Raw genomic sequence first — 20,294 nt, 5'->3', positions numbered from 1 at the left:
GGTGTCACTATTTATGTATTTTTCCATCTTAATATTTGTGCAGCTGTACTCTCACAATTCCTCAATGTATTACAATCTTCCATATGTAATTACAGTGGTTATGTATATAGTAAACAAAGCTTGGTAGGCCAAGGGCACTAATACAATACCATCTGACTGAAACAGGAGACACAGAACAAGATGCTTTCTAAGCACTGGAATGAGGTTGCTATGGGGCCCACAAAATTCATGCTACATAGGAAAACTTATTTCCTACAATTCACAGTATCTCTCATTTTGCTTTGCTTTTATGTCCAAAAAAAGCTTGTCATACCAGTTTCTCTGAAGCAGACTTCTTATTACTGGGAGCATTTGTACCCTGCTCTTCAGCCAAGAAAGCTCCCAGAGTGGCTTACATACAATTAATTAAAACAAGACAGGCCCTGACCACAGGTTTATAGTCTAAAAAAATACAACACACAAGACAAGAGGGGAAGGAAGGAACGAGGAAAAGAAATCAAACTCAGGCACTCATTCTTAAATAGTTGTTCTTGTAATGACCAGCTTGCGTGGTTCAGTGGTAGCAGGTACCTGATAGAACTGGGCTTTTGGCAAAGATGGTAGAATGAGCCCTGATTCCAACCTCTCCTACTGAGGCAGACAAATGGAACAGCAGCTCTCAGATGACACTTGAGGAACAGGAGGGCTGACAGCTGACCTGTTCTAATTCAAGAATTCCTAACTATTACTACTTTTCCCTTTTTCTCCCCCCCCCCCTTGCATAGAGCATCTCTTACCACCCAAAGTCTTAAATTCTACTTGAGCCCTCTTAACATGGAATCTGGAGGAGATATTGACCTCAGGAAGGAGACAAGCTACGAAGAGGCTGGAGAAGAGAGAGTATAAAAGGAAGTGCATTTCATGGTATACAACTCACTCTGTTCACAGCTGTTCAGGAGCCAAACTGTTGCTCAAACCCATGGATGGGGAACCTGTGACCCATCTGATGTGGCCGGATGACAACTCCCATCATCCTATCATTGGTCAATCTGACCCGACACCTGGAGGGCTATAGGTTCCCCATCTCTGGTCTAACTTTTGGCTAGGAAACACACACACCACACACACGACAACTTCCTTTCTTATTCTCCTGGCCCTCAACTGGCCAGCTGAGTAACACAAGAACCAGTTTTGACTATGCCGCATCTTAAAGATGTGTGCCAGCACCAGGATAAACAGCAAATAAGGGAACTGGCTCACAACCCAAACCAAAATCCTCATACTCTAACCTAACCTAGAGAAGAGCTCTTTTTAAGTAGCAGTCTTCTTTTAAATTGGTTAAGCATAATGAAGTATGTTGAAACACTTTCTGAACTGTGCTATGAGAAGTAAAAACAGACTTCATTCCTCCCACAAGTTCTGAGTGATGCTTTTCAATTAATTTAGCAATTAAGAAAGTGTAGGTGAAGGAAGAGACTGAGAAAATGCTTATTTGAAAGCTAGATTTAGTTCAGGCAGTTCAGTGCTAGACACAGCTCTAGTTTAAGCATACTTGGCATTTGTGTCTAATTAGAAAAACAAAATAAAATTCAGATTTAAAGAGTCTTTAGGTCAACTCAATCTTGGGAGTTAGGGGCTTTGGTAAAGGTGCTTCATGAATTCCCATTCTTTCAGATTCATGAACTCTCCACTCATGCTTTCTTGTCCCACTCACTCCTGGAATCCAAATCTCAACTACCACTTCTTTCGAGGATGGAAGGAATGAGGAAATAATTGCCTGACTGCCTAACTTTTGTTAGGGCAGAATCCTATGGCCTTGGGACAGCCTCCTACTTGAAGCTCCTCCTTGCAGCTGTGGACACTACACAGAGGACATAAAGATTTTCTGAGAGCAGGTCAGGTTAGATGAGAGATGCTATACTCTGTCCCTGGAGCAGGAACACTTGTTCCGGCCAAGACTGAGGACAAGGAAAACCACACTTTTAAAAAGGCATGAAAAGTAATAGGAGAAACACCATTTCCTCTCCACCTTCCATCCTGTTGACATGAGCCCAGCACAGATCTAGATTTCATGGTCCTGGGGTTTTACTCCTTTGCCTCATTTGGACTGCTCTACTTGTGAACTTAGTTGGAGGAGGGAAAACGAAAGTCTTTCACATATGCAAAGAACTGGGAAACAGATGTTATAGATAGATAACGTCAGCTATACCCAGTATATTTGAAACTGGCCAGATTTCAATGGCAACTATGCTAAAGTTTCTAGTTTTTCAAAGTACATGAAGGCCACTCCAGAATTTAGGCACAGCTAATTATCCATAGAATTATTTTTGAGGACAGTCGGATTCCAAATTCACAATACAGACATTTTTCCTGAATGCAACAAGAACAAAACAAGCCATCACAAGTTCAGAACAACCTAAGTGTAGCTGGACCAAACATTCTGAATGAAGACTGTGAAAGCCATCTATTGAAACAATAGTCCAGAAGAGTAGCTATGCTGGCTACAAAACAATGAGTTCTATGCCACATTTGAAGGATGATAGATGTATTGCAGCACACCACACAGATGGCCTCCAGGCAATTGCAAGGCAACCAATGAGTTTTTGTTGGCAATCTTCATGCACATCTTTCACACATAAAATGTTTTGAGCCTTCACCCTATTAAGGAGATTAGAGGTCCGGGGTGACTTTGAAATCAGGAACCAAAGATATAACATTCCAGAAGTATTGATCTACAGGCCATTTTATGCCAAAGCTGATAAACAAGTCTTGCCTTTGCCCAGCTGAGCCTTACTGAAGTATGCCAGGCCCTAGAGCTATCAAATCATCATAGTCAGTATGATCCATAAGATACCATCCTGTATCTCTTTGGGATCATGCAATAGGACCACTATGATAATCCCATGCCCCTCAATTACATCATTGTGCCTCTGCCTCAAATTATTTATTTATGACTGAAATAGACAGAATGGATTATTTGCTTTCCATCTCATAGACAATTTTGCCCAGTAACTGCCAGCATTTGCTTCTGGAAAACTCACAGCATTTGCAGCACAAAGCATGTTTAATCAAAAAATAAAACTTGTTCATCCCTTTAAAGCCTCAGGATAAAAGGAAGCACGTGTCTGACATGTGTGAGAATGGCTCTCCTCTGTCAGGATTCCCTAGCAGCATGAAGGCAAGAGAAGCCCTTAACCATCTCCAAAGTTTGTACTATAAACTAGTTGCCATCTCAGCTACCTATGTAAACTGGCCCACAAATTAAGTGAGAAAATTTTCTAACAGCAGGAAGATTCTGTTTCATTTAGTTTTCTTCTTAATAAAAATTAGACTTGCCCCCCCACAAGGCCTAGAAGAATATATTCTCACCCACAATTCAGATTTCAAATGGGCTATGCTCCCATCACCCTTTTGGTTCTCAGTTATGAGGATTTATGTACACATAATCATTCAAAGAGATGATGAAGCTATATTGCTTTTCCTGTCAATCTCTCTTTGCTACCATAGCTCTAAATTGTGTAACAGTCTTGGGTAGTTTTCATAAGGTAGGAGGCAAAAAAATTTTTTTTAAGTCATACAGTAACTTGAGTCGTCTCTTTCAAAACAGTTAATGGGTGAAAGAAAGTCCCTCAGGGCTTGTATTAACAAGGATAATAATCTAGATTAACTAAAGATTTGGAATGAAATCATATTAATCTCTGTATGAACATTCAGTTTAGAGGTGAAGCAATTTGACTTCGCCTGATTTAACTCAGAGAAAAAAACATGAATATTCAGAGCAAGGCCAACTTAACTGGATAATGCTTTGTGTGTTTTATATGTGAATTGCTACCAGATAATTTGCTTTGCATTGCTTTGCCTTCCAGCAATGTACATGCGCTTCTGTGTCATTCCTGTTCCCACAACAGACCCCTTTGCCCCCCTTGATTCTGTATTCTTCTATAATACCAGGCCAATGCAACTGCATAACCATATACCAAGCAGGGAGAAAACACATACAGGGACTGGTCACTTATTCTAAGACAACGGCAATAGCAAAGGCCCATATATGATACATGCACAGCTATTCCTCAGAACACAAGGATCCTACAGAGGGACGAGAGGAGACAGTTACTGATGTAGTATTAAATGACTGTGAGGGAGCTGGTAGCACCCATGCTTAGAAAGATCAGAACTTCAGCAACCAACCCATTTACTTTGTAGCAGCTCCATGAATGCCAAACAGTTCCACAGCCTACCTGTATATATTATACAGTGGTACCTCCGGTTATGAACTTAATTCGTTCTGGAGGTCCATTTGTAAGCCGAAACCGCTCGTAACATGAGGTGCACTTTCACTAATAGCGCCTCCAGCTGCTGCCGTGCTGCCAGTGCGCGACTTCCGCTCGCATCCTGGGGCAAAGTTCGCATCCAGGAGCCTCTACTTCCGGGTTAGCGGAGCTCGTAACTCGAAGCATTCGCAAGGAGGATAGTACGTAACACGAGGTTCCACTGTACTGGGTTAGTCTATAAGCAAGTAGGTGGGAAGGGGGTTGTCTATGCATCAGTAACAATCCAGTTAAGGTCAAATAAAATATTCAGGGGGGACAACATGGGTGTGTGTGGAAGTACTAACCTTAAAATCAGAAACAGCTTACATACCTGTCATGAGGTTCCCTTTGGATAAATTACTAAACTGCTTTGTCCTTCTTACAGGCAGCAAAACAAGCTACATAACCATCAACAGAGTTAGGAGTCTTGTTCCCAATTGCAGCTCTCTATGTCATTTCCCATACTGTTCCAGAGGGTCCCCCAGACCTCAAAAGAAGTTTTGAGAGGCACGAGGGGTGGGGCAGGGGGATGAGCTGGGCAAAAATCAAGGGCCGTGCCTTGCAAATGTGGAACTGCTTCCATTAGCAAAAAAAAACACCCCACTATGGGATGCATACTCTTTGTAATAAGAGTTTTACTCATATATATTTAAGGACAACTTTAAGCAAGTATCCCATGGCCTCAGTTCCGTGGGAACAATAGGTGCTTGCTCTATTGGGTTTCTGATGACTTGACAGACTGAATTTGCAGCCAGGCAAACAGGATTGTTGTGAGGCTGGATGAGACACAGAAAGAACACTTTTTGCTCAAAGACAGCACTTCAGAAATTTTAAAACACAGAAATGAGAATGAGCTAAACTGTGCATCAAGCACAGAAACCAAATAGGATAGCACATTTTTAAACCAGATAATATAAAATAAATGAATCGTTAAAAAATGGGTTGTCCAACACAATTTAGACACATTTACTATGAATATTCGTTTTTTCTATGTATAGGCTTTAAAGGGAGTGGGGGTAGAAATCTTTGGTAAATCTCTTCACACGCATATCGCCCAACACCTTTGACCACAAAGGGGCCATTCTGCTACTATGAGAAGGGTGTGTAATATTCTCCCCTCATCCAATTTTGCAAGGTGTCAAGATTCATATAGGCTGGGGTTGGCATGCCCATCAGTTGACTTCTTTTCTGACCACAGTCAAATATTTTCAGATATTCCATTATGTCATGAATGCCCCTATGTAGCTGGCAGCTTCCCAGTTCTGTATTTTATTATAGCACCATTTGTTCCCAAGGGAATGAGTAAGAGCTGCTTGCCCCCCCAGACCTGCAATAGACACAGGCAAACCTAGAAGCATAGTAAAACTTCTCTTACTGGCTACTCACTTACATTTCCTGATCACTAGTAGCTACCTGGTATTTTGCAAGAGATCCAGGGCAGTCAACTTGCCCAGTGAGCAGAGGTTACAAACTATCACAAGCTATAATGCAGCAGCTTGCAAGCATATGAAGATAGTAGAATATGATCTCTCGTTATTTCAACAGCACAACTGTCTTTGTTCCTCTCTTAAATCACAGTGGGAGAAATAAAGTTGAAAATGAGGTTATACTAACAATATTATGATGAGCAGAGACCTAGAAAGCCACAAACTGCTTTCTAGCCAACTTTTACATCAATGTAGAGAATCTTTGGTTTTTTGTTTAAGTACAAGAATGCTTTGCTTCATGTGTGCCAGTACAAATTGTATTATGCTGTCCTGGGTCATTAGGCAAACTAATAATAGATAAGCAAAAAACAAGGGTCATACTGCCTTACAAAGTATATTTATGGGTTCTCCTGAAGAAAAATACATGTATAGGGTACTGGCTTTCTTTTAAAATAACAGCCACGGGACAACAGTTATCACAATTATCTTAAACATATTACAAACAGCTAACTAACCTGCATAGGGGCTTTCATAAGACAACTTTATATTTGGCAGTGCAATAATATGATAAAAAACAAGTAAAATTAGTTTCAGGAGAAAGGGGCAAGCTTCTTATCCAGGGATCAACAATCTGGTTATTCAATGCTTTTTATCCAAAGGAAGAACTTGATACTTGCTCAACTGGATCCAGTCACAAGGCAAACCAAGGGTTTCTTACAAATGACTTTCGCATAAGAAGTGTTCAAGAGCAAGATGTGGTATTTCCAACTTATAACCACTGAGGCTAAATCACTCAGTAGGAGAAGGGAGAATGTTTCAGGGTTTGTGTTTACCAATCTGCTCCTGGTTATGAACTGAAAACTGTAAATTCTATCCAGTCTATGTTAAAATTCACAGATTTGAAGAGGATCCTAAAGAAACAAAGATTTTTGCTGGATCTTCAGTTTTCTGCATTTCCTTCCTATCTCTACAGCCAAACTGTTCCTGATCTCTCTATGTTTCCTTCCTGCTTTTGTCAAACAAATTAAAAACTTAGTGGTGATTTTTTGAAACTACACCATACAGAACCACTTAACTGAAACAATTAATTCCACACATGAATTTTATATTTCCTTGGCACAGAAGAGAAATCAACAGATCAGAACCTTGCACTTTAAAACGAATAGCCTTTCCTTTCAGTTTGGAACCCTATGAGCATCAGCTCTAACTTCATTAAATTCTTAAGAGAATGATGTTGTCATTGTCCTTGAACACCTGATAGCTTTGGAAAAAGATGCACTTTCTTAGAGATAAACATGTTTCCATAGGTTACTGGAATCTAGGGATTAATATGAGCAGCCCCACCTCCCTCCCACATATTTGTTTGAAAGAAGGTTGTCAAGATGACAAACCTTTCAAGTTACAGACCCCAAATGTATGTATTTGCCACTGCAAGGCTGAATAGAGCTTGTCCACTGCCCAAAGTAACTGGCTGATACCAGGAAAGTACAGTACCCTTCAAGCACCATATTATGAAAACCAAGAGGCTACAGACTAAAACTACAGGAGTGAAAAAATACATGATGTTTCTCACTGTGGGGAAACTGTCACTTCTTGAGGACAAAAAATGCATACCCCAGCTGCAAAGTCATCATCAACAGAGGAAGAAGGAAGAAGCAAGTCTGCTAAACCAAAGATTCAACAGTATTTATCTCAGTCTTTGTCATGTGCCATCTTATGTGAAGATCTGGACTTTCCATGGCTGAAAGGAGTTGCATCCATTGTCAGTCCTACTCAGAGGAGACCCATTTTAATTAATGGACATGACTAACTTAGGTTTATCAACTTCAGTGGGACTACTCCAATTAGAGTTGGATATAGCACAGTTTATTTCCATTTGAATGTTTACCATACTGTATTATTATTTAAATGTGCAGACCACATTTAACATCCAAACATCAGAGCAGCATTTTATTTTCATACCAGCTCTGAAAGGTAGGTTATGGTAACAGGAAAATGACTTGTCCAAGTGCCTTCCCAAATGAGTTTCATGGCCTATCAAACTATTTTGCAGCTGCTAAGGCTTCCATGCTGCCTCATCCAACATGTCAGCCCAAATCCAGTAAGCCCAGGGACAAATGAGCATACATTTGACCCCATGTATCACATCATGGGGCTTTTGACATTCCTGAAGTTGCTTTGATAGCTTCCGGGACGACTCAGTAGAGCTGTTGAAAGTCCTGATGTATGCAAGAATCATCCTGCTCTCTTCTTTGCACTGAAGTCGTACTATCTATATCATTGTTCAAAACTCCCATTGTTCCAGATGCGTTTTGCAACTGGGAATTTCATTAGCACGAGCAGTTTCTGAGCTCTGAGCGCAGTACTGTGCCTAAGATTTCAGATTAAAACTGCAGAGAGCTGCAGTTCATTCATTTTCAGCTTTGTATTTTTGTTATAAAAAAGCACGCCTAGACATTTCATTGTTGTGCCCACAACCTGGGTTTAAGGTGCCATTTTAGCTTTCATATCTCAGTTTCTAAAACTGATCTATATCACTGTTACACACATCCACCATGCAGTTGCTTAGTACTAATCAAACTGCTCACATACAGTAATCATCTATGGAGGCATGGTGGAAAATTGCACTCAACTAGAGAGGGGCAGGCTTCCTTTTTTCACTTTTCCCAGTACATAGAAAACCTTTGGCTGGAAATCCTGTGAATCCATCATTAAGACTCTGATCTTTGTCCATTATTTCCTAGCAAAAACAGGAACACACTGTATACATGGTTTTCTTTAACTCTACTTTATCCCCACTATCACCATGATGTATAAGCAACTGCGCAAAATGTATAGGCAATTGCACAAAGAGAACAGCAAAATCATCCTTCAGAAACATTCCTCTATTTAGAGGAATATAAGATCACCTGTAGTAATGGCTACCGTATTTTTCGCTCTATAAGATGCACCCAACCATAAGACGCACCTAGTTTTAGAGGAGGATAACAAGAAAAAAAATATTCTCTCCCTCTCTGCGCAGCGGCTCTTCAGCAAAGCGGCAGGAGAAACAGAGCCCCTTCCATTTCTGCCCAAGCTTCTCAGTGCATGGGAGAGATGCTGAAGAGCAAGCAGAGGAGTGTGGTTGAGGGGGTGGAAGATCTGATTTTTCTCTCTCTTAAAACACCCAGTCACATTACAAATAACTGGACAGCAGCAACAGCAGGAAGAGATAACTACAGAACTTGTGAGGGTGGGTCTTAGAATCACCAGCTCATAATAATATAGAATACATTGTTTCCCCCCCAAGCAGGGCTGGCCCAATACATTTTGGCACCTAAAGCAGATCCCAAAATGGTACCCCACTTCCTGCCAGGAAAGAAGGAGTGAGGGAAGATCTACATCAGAAAGAAGAGAGGAAAGAAAATCAACATCAGGATCTGCTGCCCCAGAGGATCCTGCCAACCGAAGCAGTCGCCTCACCTTGCCTCATGGATGAACCAGCCATACCCCCTAGTAATTATAGAGAATGATAAAGCTTTTACATAAAGGCTACAGTACACCCAGGGAATTCACTACTGCTTTTGCACAGCACCCTGAAGATATCCTGAAGTAAGCAAAGAACATACAAAATTAGTAGCTGGACAGGCCGTTGGACAAAAATGTTGCTCTTCTTCTTCAGGAGATGATAAGAACAAAATCCACATTTTCCGATAAAGAAGTTGCTTTTGCTATGAAAGCAATTATAAGACAAAAAGATCTGCTGCATATTTCACTTTTATTCTTTGGCTATTGCTTTCCAGCATTGCAAAAATCCTTGTAGGCACCCAAAATGTCAGAAAGCTAGAAAATACTGCAAGGTGGAATGCTCTTATTCCATCCATCCACCCAGCCATGCCCTCATCCATGATACTCCATTTCATCTTCTTTCTCACCTGGTTTTTCCTTTTCTCTCCCAACAGTCTGTCAGCAGTCCACTGCCACACTCAGTTCCTACTAAACTGTTTTGGCAACAACAACAAAACACCCCTTAGCACTTTTCTTCTTCTTCTTTTTGGTACTTTTGCAAACATTGAGGTTTCCCTAAAGTCTGTTAATATTTCTCTCTTGTGCATAGATAGTGCCATTTTGGCTACATGAAGATACACATTGACCTCTAAACTACAGAAACAGATTTGGGGAAATGAAACACAAATGGGGCAAGCCAATCTCAGAGGTAGAAAGTAGGATAGTCATTATAATAGCTGCAAAAATCCTTTAAAAAACCCAGTGCAACTGTGGGAATGATTCCCCACCCCACACCTCAAGGATCAGGAGAAGGACTGTGGACAGTTTTGGCACTGCATTTCAAAAGCATTCCAAGCACCTTAGAAGTGCAGCAACAAACTGATATACTGCAGACTTACTCCCTGAAGAAGGGAGAAGGGGGCTTGTGTTGCTGCTGCTTTTCCAAATACTTTGGAAGAGCAATGTAACTGTAGGAGCAATCCTTACCTCACCCTGCTATCCAGGTCCAAGTTTGGAGTTGAGGAAGAGAATAGAAGATTGCCCTTGACATTGTATATGGGGACATAGCACTAAGCCAGGGACACAATCCTTTCCTTTGGGAGAGAGCAGGTTGCTAGCGACTACAAATTTTTGGTTGGCCAGCAAGGCCCACAAAAATTTCTGAATCACAAACACAATAAATCTATGAAGCTCCAATCAGTCATAACAAGCAACTTCACATAAACTGCATTCATTTAACTTTCTCCACTTAATTGCTTCACAAGAACAACGAACTGAATACACATTAAATCCTGTGATTCACTCAAATGAAACACTTCGTTTCAGTTTGAAAAGAGACAAGAAGTTCAGCCAACATGCTGCTATAGTAGTGTTACATGCACTGCTACCCCAATCACCTTGGGGAGAAAACAGGGACACTTGGAGACTTCCGGGGTGGCGCCATCGGCAATGGCGGACTCCCTCTGAACTGGAGGGACTAGCTCCGCGCGAAACGGGTCTTTTCCGCTACGGCGAAGCGGGGACCCTTTTAAAAATCACAGGCGGATGAAGCCTGTGACCATGGGACTCGGCGGGCACCCTTAGTGCCCCCCCAACCCGCAAAGGAACCCACTAACGGGCTCCGAAGCGAAGAGGGGGAAGTGGCGCGGTGCTGTGAGTCAACTGCTATTTCCGTGGAGCGAAGCCGCATAGCCGTTGCCGGAGAGCGCTGCCTTTTTCCTGGGACAATTTGGTTTCTAAAATAAGTACCCGTGAGTACTTAAATTTTAAACAATTGGACTTTAAATAAGGACTTGCGAGCAGAAAGGAATTGGACTTAAAAATTTACTTCAATTTGGTACTGAAACGGGAAGGTCTAAACAGGAAGTCAGCCTTCCATTTCTTTGTAGACAGAATAAAGCAAAGACAACGTAAACTAGAGCTCAGAAAATCGCTTCTAAAGGATTGGCTTTCATCATTTAAAATTCTTGAACCCCCCTTCGGCAGCAGGAGAAGAAGGGGGATCTTTTTCAGACTGTTTAAACCTGCAGAAGTGAGTTTAAAGTAAAGTAACTTTCCACCGTCCTGATTCTGGAGCGGGGTGTCAGGACTGACGTTTGAAGCTCATTGACCAGAGACAAACGTTTTTGACAGATAGCTAAAAGAAGAGAAACATAGTGATTCCACTGTTTCCTTTCGCATTTTAAATGAACAAATATTGACAAAATATCTCAAAAAAGAAACTTTGTTGCAAGAACAAATAGAAGTTTTTCCCCCTAGAGGGAGACTGGGAAACTGTAACTAATTCCAGGGAGCTTGCAGCTGTCACAGATTACAATCGTGGGAATAGGCTTGTGACCTTGTAGGACAATGTATTCAGAAGCTCTGTTGTGTGCTCTCTGTAAAACAAATGCCCTACTGGAACAGTTAACTGAGAAGACGGATTTGATGACTAATGCGGTCAGAATTTTTGAACAGGCAGTGGGAAACTATATGGAGCCCACCCAGGAATTAAATCAGGAGTGTGCCCTGACAGAACAGATGAGAGAAGAAGATGTTGCGGAATCTTGGGCGCCAGAGATGGAGGGAGCTGCAGCCCAGCAGGAACATGAGCTTTTGGATTTGACAAATGAACTTGGAAAAAGCCAGATTTGGAAAGATAACGTTTGGACTGGTTTGGAAATGGGGGGTTGGATAGACCCCCCTATGCAGGGATGTTTGGACTTTCCGAGTCTGGCAATGGGCCGTGAGATGTTTGGAGCTGTGGGGGCTCTCAATTTTGGAGGGATTCTGAAACATGTTTTTAAATACCACATGGAGTTTAGTCTGGACTATGGAAAAGGGGCTGATTTGATGAAAAGTGTCAAAAACATTACCAAGCTGGAGTTCCCACGAGTGAAAGGTGAATATGAAGAAGAGCTGCGGAAGGGACATGGAAGAGACTTAAGGGCCTCGGATATAAGGTTACCAGGTTAATGCGCTAGATCGATGGGATAAAAAGGACTGACAAAACCCGGGACCAGGAGGAAGGGACGCTGGATGAAGATTGGATTGTTTCTATTTCTTTTTTTTATCACTAGGATTGTTTTATAAAATTGATGACTGTTAGAAAAATGCTGGAACGAAATTACTTGGCTCTAGCAAAAATGTTTAAAGAATTAGGCAAGAATGTTATGGTTATGAGAAGTGGGTAAAAATAAGATTTAAGTTTTAAGTTTTAAGGTTTTTTATAAGATAAGATGAAAATAGATTAAGGTAATGTAATGACAGAATATTATGAAATATGGAAAGGATTTGCTGCAATAATTATTAACTAGGATACAAAAAAAGGGAGGAGGAGGAGGTCAAAGAAAGAAGGTAATGAAAGTTGAAGATTTGAGAATGATGGTTTTATTTTTATCTGTTTGTGGTGTATTTTTGTTTTTTGAATTTGTATTGTTGAATGTGGCTTGTTTTCTTTTTCTTTTTTGTTTTTTCTTTCTCTGCTTTGTCTTTTTCTGTAATTTAAAAAAAAAATTCAATAAATATCATCTAAAAAAAAAGAAAAGAAAACAGGGACACTTGAAGCCAGGATTGACCCAAAGCAGGTGGTGGTGATGGCAGGGAACAATTTTGTGAGTGCTGGCCTCCCTTCAGGAGAAGCACGCCAGAGAGCAATTGCTTGCCTCAGAACCAGGACCCATCAGGTCCCATGCAAATGGTGGCAGGGTACCAGCCCCCATCCCACCATCATTTGACATTCTGGGGAAAATTATGCATGAAGTCCAGCTCTCTGTGAACTAGTGCAACCAGCTGCTGTGATATACAAGAGATAGGTGACCAGAGCAGATGCTGGGCAAGCATCCTTCTCAAGCCTAATCTGCAAGTCTGAATTACAGTCACCACCCTGAAATAAATTGTACAATGCCCTAAAACTCTAAACAGAATGAAGGATGATATCAGTATGTTTCAAATAAATAAAATTCACATTGTAAGATGACCTGTACACGGCCACCACTACCATCTAACACTGTATATCAGGACCCGTAAATAGCTACCCACCTGTGGTGTCACCTTCAGGCAAGTAGGCAGGGAAACTCTTAAACTGTGGTTCTTCCTACGACCTTTTCAGGCCACCCATGTGCCAGAAATGACTAATCTATACATGTGGGCTGGCAAGTGAGTAACTTTTATAAACTTAGGCTGAAGAAGTTACAAAGCTGGGCAGTAGTTGAAACCTCACGCATCTCTTACCAGCAACTCAGATAATGTTGCTTGTATCCAGCCCCACTCCTGCTGGCTGGGGCTGAGTACAACATCTGGAGCGCAACAGGTTCCATGCACCTGGGCTAGAGTGCCAGACTACAAATGTGGAGATCTAGATTCAGATCCACACTCAGCTGTGAAACTCATGGGGATGACCTTGTGGTTTGTCACCACCTCTCTGCCCAACATACCTCCCAGGGTTATTATAAGGATAAAGGTTGAGGAAAGAACTATGCATGCAGTATTGAGTTCACTGGAGGAAAGTGGGGGATAAAATATAGTTTTGTGCCCTCATGAGTCATTCCAACTGCAGCCACTGAAAATTTTAAAAATCATATATATATTTTTTAAAGGACGTGATAATGTCAAATTCTTATTCTAAACCAATAAAAAAAAACCTCTGTTCCAGTTAACATTCAACAGAGGCTTTTGAACAACAGTTCTGGTCTTGTTGCAAATGAACAAAAATGAAGGTTCAATCTTCTTTTCAGTTCAGATTTGGTTGATGTACTGCATAAAATATAATTTGGCAGCTAAGAATGCACTACAAGTAAAGATCAACAAGTCTAATTCTCTGTCTATAAAGATATTTGCTTAACTGCACCCATTCCCCTACAAAGAATTATCCAGTCTTTGTTTCTTGTTCTCCAAAAAACATGCCACTGGTCAATCGTGAAGTGATTAAACTAACGTTCCCCCAGAATGTCCTAGGTTAATATTATGAAGCTTCAGTAAAAGTTTTCTTACAGAAGTTGTTATAACTGCCTCTCCAAACACAAATAATCATAATTACCTGCCCAGATAAATACAGTACCTCTTTCAATTCTAAAACAGTATGTTAAGTCACTTCACTGGATTTAGTTCATCCAAGTGAACTCCCTGACCTTAGTGATACATTTCTTACATGAACCTGTCAACTAAATTCTTTGCAGCATTTCTGGCCCCTGCTCTTTATATACATAGGTAGATATTCCATAGGCTTTTAATTTAATTTACTAGAGGTAAAGGAGCCACTCTTCTTGAATAAATCTATGACTACCATTGACCTACCACAAAATTCCCACACCACCAGCAGGTTATCACTGATGTGCTTTTTTTTTTTTTTTTTTTTTTTAACTTTTCATAGAAGAAAAACTGAGAATGTTACCTTGCAAACTGATGCCTCAGTGGGACCTTCAATGTGTACCATTCCAGTTGCAAGTCCTACATTGTTCCACATAAATTCACTCAAAAGTCTTAGGCTGGAGCCACAAGTGTACAAGCTTACATTTTACACTCCCTCTCTGCATTAACATATTGTGAATGGTTCAGTATATATTTATTCAGATCACCAGCCAGTACTAAAGATGACTCATACTAACAGAGTTTTAATAGAGGCATAAACTGAATATATTATGTTTTCAGCCCCAGTATAATACTTCACATTCTGCTGTTCTTAGGAACAGTAATATTCAAATAACATCCTTTCTCTTCATCCCACATACTTACTTTTCCAGATTCATCCCTCTGAAAATAGGCTTCCCAAATCTTTACATAGCTAGTGAAGAGGGAGAGTAGAGCAGGCATATTAAGAAGCTCCAAAGAAAAGACTACCTAAAGGATCTTTACATTCTGGTATAAACGGGCTAGGTGAGGGCCAATAAACAGAAGCTTATTCCAGACAAGACAGAGGTGATTCTGATCAGAAGGGAACAGACTGCAGAACAGGGATGCAGTCCATTTGGGATGGGATAGTACTTCCCTTGAAGAATCTGGTTCACCATCTGGAGGTACTATTGTATTTGGATATACAGGGGGCAGTGATGGCCCAAAGGGTCTTTGCCTGTCTTAGGCTAGTATGCATCATTTGTGAGAATGTCAGATCTGGCGACAGTAACATATCCTTTAATTACATTCAGGATGTATTATTGTAATGCACCCTATATGAGTTTCCTTTTGAAGAGTGTTAGGACATTTTAAGTGATCCAGAAAATGGTTGGAAGGATGTTAATGGGCCCATGGGATAACATTACACAAGCCTATCCAGCCTGGTGCTTTCCAGGATGCGCTGGCTGTGGATGGATGGAGTTTTAGTCCAAAACTAGGCACCAGTATGGTGAAGACTGTAGCAATGATTCTCCAACATCAACTTCATTGGACTGGTCATGTTGTGCGGATGCCTGATTATCGTCTTCCAAAGCAACTACTCTATTCCAAACTTAAAAATGGAAAGTGTAATGCTGGTGGTCAACAAAAAAGGTTTAAAGACTGTCTCAAGGCAAATCTAAAAAACTTATATAGTGGTGCCCCGCAAGACGAATGCCTCGCAAGACGGAAAACCCACTAGACGAAAGGGTTTTCCGTTTTTGAGTTGCTTCGCAGGACAAATTTCCCTATGGGCTTGCTTCGCAAGACGAAAATGTCTTGCGAGTCTTGAGATTTTTTTTCGCTTCCCCCCCCTTTTTCTAAGCCGCTAAGCCGCTAATAGTCTTTTAGCAGCTAATCCGCTAAGCCGATAAGCCTTTAATAGCCCCTAAACCGCTAATAGCGCTAAGCCACTAAGCCGCTAATAGGGTTGCTTCGCAAGACGAAAAAACCGCTAGACGAAGACACTCGCGGAACGGATTAATTTCGTCTTGCGAGGCACCACTGTACTACAACTGGGAAACACTTGCCTGCGAGCACTCCAGTTGGAGAACTGCCTTCACCAAAGGTGTCGTGGACTTTGAAGACACTCAAATTCAAAACGCAAGGGAGAAACGTGCTAAGAGGAAGGCATGCTTGGCAAATCCACACCGTGATCAACTCCTGCCCGGGAACCAATGTCCCCACTGTGGAAGGACGTGTGGGACCAGAATTGGCCTCCACAGTCACTTATGGACTCATTGTTGAAACTGTGTTTATGGAAGACAATTTTACTCGGCTACAAGTAAGAAGAAGATACCTATCCAGCATCAGCTGCACTGGTTGCCAATTTGTTTACAGGTTTCACAGTGTTAGTAATTCCTTTTAAATCCCTAAGTGGCTTGAGTCCTGGATACCTGAAGGACCACGTTATCATGTAACAGCCTGCCTACTGCCTAAGATCTGATGAAGTGGTCCTTCACACTGTCCTGCCTATGATGGAAGCACCATTTTCTGTTATGAGGTACTTTGTGATGTATATTATTAGATGAGTAGGGTAAACATTCTCATAGAAATAAATCCATATTGCCATGACAGGTATTGTCAGTCACATAACCCTAAACTCTGTGTTGCTACTTGATTCTCAGGTACCAAGTGTTCGGTACTGTTTGCTAGCTCCGCCCTTTTCTTGGGAAGAGACAGCTGACTATTGTGTCACTGTTCAGGATTAATGCAGTTTACTCTACCATGGGGCTGTATTTGAATGGTGTGAAGAAATTACCTATGATCCAGGATGCAGCAGCTGAACTCCTGACCACTGTAGCCAGAGAGAACATTATGTAGCTATTATTAAGGAAGAACACGTACCTTGGTTTTCAAACAGCTTCATTTTTGAACATTTTGGTTCCCAAACGCCGCAAACCCGGAAGTGAGTGTTCTGGTTTGCGAGCTATTTTTGGAAGCCAAATGTCTGATGGAGCTTCTGTGGATTCCAATCGGCTGCAGGAGCTTCCTGCAGCCAATCAGAAGCTGTGCTTTGGTTTCCGAATGTTTTGGAAGTCAAACAGACTCCTGGAACGGATTCCGTTCGACTTCCGAGGTAGGACTGTATTGCCCATTTGCCTTCATGTCAAATTTAAAGTGCTAGTAATTACACTCAAAACATTAAATAGTATTTGTCCTTTATCAAATATGTCTCCCACACCTGCATCTTCTAAAAATCTGCAGATGAAGCCCTGCTCTATGTGTCTTCAGTGGTGGAGATGTGTAAAGTGGTAGTTTTTCTGTTTTGGCTCAGCTTCTTTAGGAACTCAATCCTTTGGGCCTGTCCAATTCACTCCTTGTTTTAGAACAATTGTTAAGATCTTCCTGCTTCAGAAGTCCTTTTAATTTTTTTACTGAACAGTAGCAACAACTTTTATTGCATTGTTAGTTTAATCTGATTTGTTGGTTTTACAATCTATTGTTTTAGAGCTGTTTTACTTTTCTGTTAATTATTGCAAACTTCTTTGAGAGCCCAGCAGTAGTGGGTAAGTGGAATAAGGATATAAGAAGAAACTTGCTAGATCAGGTCAAAGGCCCACCTGGTTCAACCCATTTGTTCTGACAGTGGCCAGCCAGATGCCTACAGAAAGCCTTAAGACATGACCTGAGCACAACAGCACTCCAGCACTTGTGGTTCCCAGCAACTGGTATTCACTGCCTTCAAAGGTGGAGGCAGAACATTAATTCTATCCTTATCCCCCATTAATTTGTGTAATCCTCTTTTAAAGCCATCCAAGTTGCTGGCCATCACTACATCTTGTTGAACGGAATTCTGGGAGCAAATTCCACAGTTCAAATGTGTGCTGTGTGAAGAAGCACCTTGTCTGTCCTAAATCTTCTAACATTCAGCTTCATCGGACAGTCCTGGGCTCTAGTATCAAGAGAGAGGAAGAAAAATGCCTGCCTATCCACTTTCTCTACATCATATAGAATCTTATGCACCTCTGTCATGCCCCTCATTACCTGACTTTTTCCTAAGGAGATGCAAGTAACATAAATATGTTGTATTGTATTGTATTGTATTGTATTGTATTATGCATAATATAAATTTTATTTTAATGTAAAAATATGTAGCTGATGTAGCTTATGATAGCACCACATAAAATTTGATTTTCAAAAGTTGGGCACATCCTTATCCAGGTAAATCCCATTAGCACACTTCAATAGTAGTGTCACACCAGCTAAAATAACAACTGTTTCATTGTACAGAAAGAGCACTTCTGCTACCACATGGGACTTGCATGTGTGCGCATGCGCACACACACTCTTCCTTCACACTCACACTTCTCCCTCAAAATTCAACTCCACAACCCAACCCTACAGAGCCTTTTGACTCTCGTTGCAGTTCGAAAGCACGTCAAAATGCAAGTAGATAAATAGGTACCGCTCCGGCGGGAAGGTAAACGGAGTTTCCGTGCGCTGCTCTGGTTCGCCAGAAGCAGCTTAGTCATGCTGGCCACATGACCCGGAAGTTGTACGCCGGCTCCGTCGGCCAATAAAGTGAGATGAGCGCCGCAACCCCAGAGTCGGTCACGACTGGGCCTAATGGTAAGGGGTCCCTTTACCTTTACTCTCCAAGAAGAATTCAACCACTGGATCTGTCTTGTTCATTTCACCAAAGGCTTACAGGTCAACCACAACTTCAGAAACATGGGATAACCCAGGGCTGCGGATGTGCAACTGCCAACAGCATGAAGCTGAAGGAAAAGGGAACTGAGGCTGCCCACTGTGCAGAAGGGGGAAAGCTTGAAGTTTTTGTTGCATGGAACATTGGACTCATTTTTGCACAGGGCTTAGTAGGCTAAAGGAATGGGTTGTATATGGCTGCAAAAAGGTGGTGGTGGAATATTTTACCAGCAATTATTTTAACTGTAATTTGAATGTTGGATTTCCAATCCACAAAAATTAATGCCACAATAAATGTTATTCTTTTAAGGTGCTACAAACTCAGGAGATTCGTCATGAGGGGAGTAAGACAGAAAAACACAAAGCGCTTGAGGTGAGGATTGAAGGGAGTAGCTACTGAGGGTAGAAACCAGTAGGCTGGGGGTGGTGATGCCTGTAGTGGTGGGGCAGGAAAATGATAAATTAATAGGTGTGGGTGTGGGTGGGAGAGAGAGAGAGAGAGAGAGAGAACCAGTAAAGCACAAGATGGGGGAGAGAAACACTCCTTAAAGATAGGATGAAACTGTTAAGGAGAAACCAGTAGGCTGGGGGGGGGTGTGCATAGAAGTAATTGCAAGGCGATGCCTTCGGTGGGGTGGGGGGGCAGGAGAAAGATAAATTGCGGGGCGGGGAGGATAAAAGAGAAATAAAATAAAGCACGAGACAGGGAGAAGACTGATAAGGAGATAGCACTGCGAGGAGGGGGGAGGGAGAAGTAAGGGTTAGGGAAGCAAAAGAAGGAGTTGCATGGGGATGCCTGTCGTGGTGGGGCAGGAGAAGGAGATACATTACTGGCGTTGGGGGGGGGGGAGAAGAATAAAGTAAAGCACGAGATTGGGTGGGGGGTGAAATAGTCCTTTGATGTGGAGGGAGGAGACTGCTAAGGAGAAACCACTGGGGGGGGAGGTAAGGGAAGTGACAATTTAAAAGTGGGGGGGCACGAACAGGGGGTGTCAGAGGCTTGATATTGGGGAGAGGGGAGACCCCCCCTGGGGGTGGGGCTACACTTCCGCCGCCCCCCTTCCAAGCCTCCCTGGCCTGCATCCCCAGCGCCATCTGCCCGCCCCCCACAGACACACACGCGACCCCCCAGGCCCAGGTAAGCCTTCGCAGGCCGCGCCCGGGCTTCCCCTCCTCGTCCTCCTCCTCACCTTCGGTCGACGACTCTTCTGCCGCTGCCCCGGGCTGGGCCATGGCTGAGCCAGCTCACGCCGAGGCCGGGCCCGCTAAGTCAGGCGAGGGGAGAGGAGCGAGCACAACAGGGGCCGCCGCCTCAGCCTCCGCCGCCGGCCCTGGGCCGCCTCAGCCGCCTCATCCTGACAGGCAAAAGGGGCGGGCGAGGAGCTGGGGGGCGGAGGAGGAGAGTGAGGGGGAGCTCTGCGCATGCGCCGGGTTGCCAGCGTCTGAGGGGAGGCTGGCGGGCTGCGGGAGGGGAGCTTCAGCCGGGGAGGTTTATAACCACGGGGAAAGCCGGCTTTGGGGGAGCTGTGGCTGGCAAGGACTCCCGGGGCGGGGCGTAGGGGGGTATTTTTTCAAAAGGAAGAGGTACACGCGT

At 42.5% G+C, this 20,294-nt stretch overlaps 1 protein-coding gene across 3 annotated transcripts in view; it reads right to left on the bottom strand.

Annotated features, from left to right (window-relative positions):
* RABEP1 (rabaptin, RAB GTPase binding effector protein 1) overlaps positions 1 to 20,069 on the bottom strand; it is a 54,444-nt gene extending 34,375 nt beyond the window's left edge. For all 3 annotated transcript variants that reach the window (XM_080982887.1, XM_080982888.1, XM_080982889.1), the window contains exon 1: positions 19,891 to 20,069. In XM_080982887.1, the coding sequence (XP_080839013.1) occupies positions 19,891 to 19,933 (43 nt within the window). In that variant the 5' untranslated portion in view covers positions 19,934 to 20,069. The remainder of the gene's footprint in view (positions 1 to 19,890) is intronic.
* Between the last annotated feature and the right edge of the window lie 225 nt (positions 20,070 to 20,294).

The sequence above is a fragment of the Podarcis pityusensis genome (genome assembly GCF_964106645.2).
Source record: "Podarcis pityusensis genome assembly, chromosome: 15".
NCBI classification, from domain to species: Eukaryota; Metazoa; Chordata; class Lepidosauria; order Squamata; family Lacertidae; genus Podarcis; species Podarcis pityusensis.
Note: the sequence above shows the minus strand (reverse complement) of the source record. Positions and strands in the feature narration are given on the sequence as shown.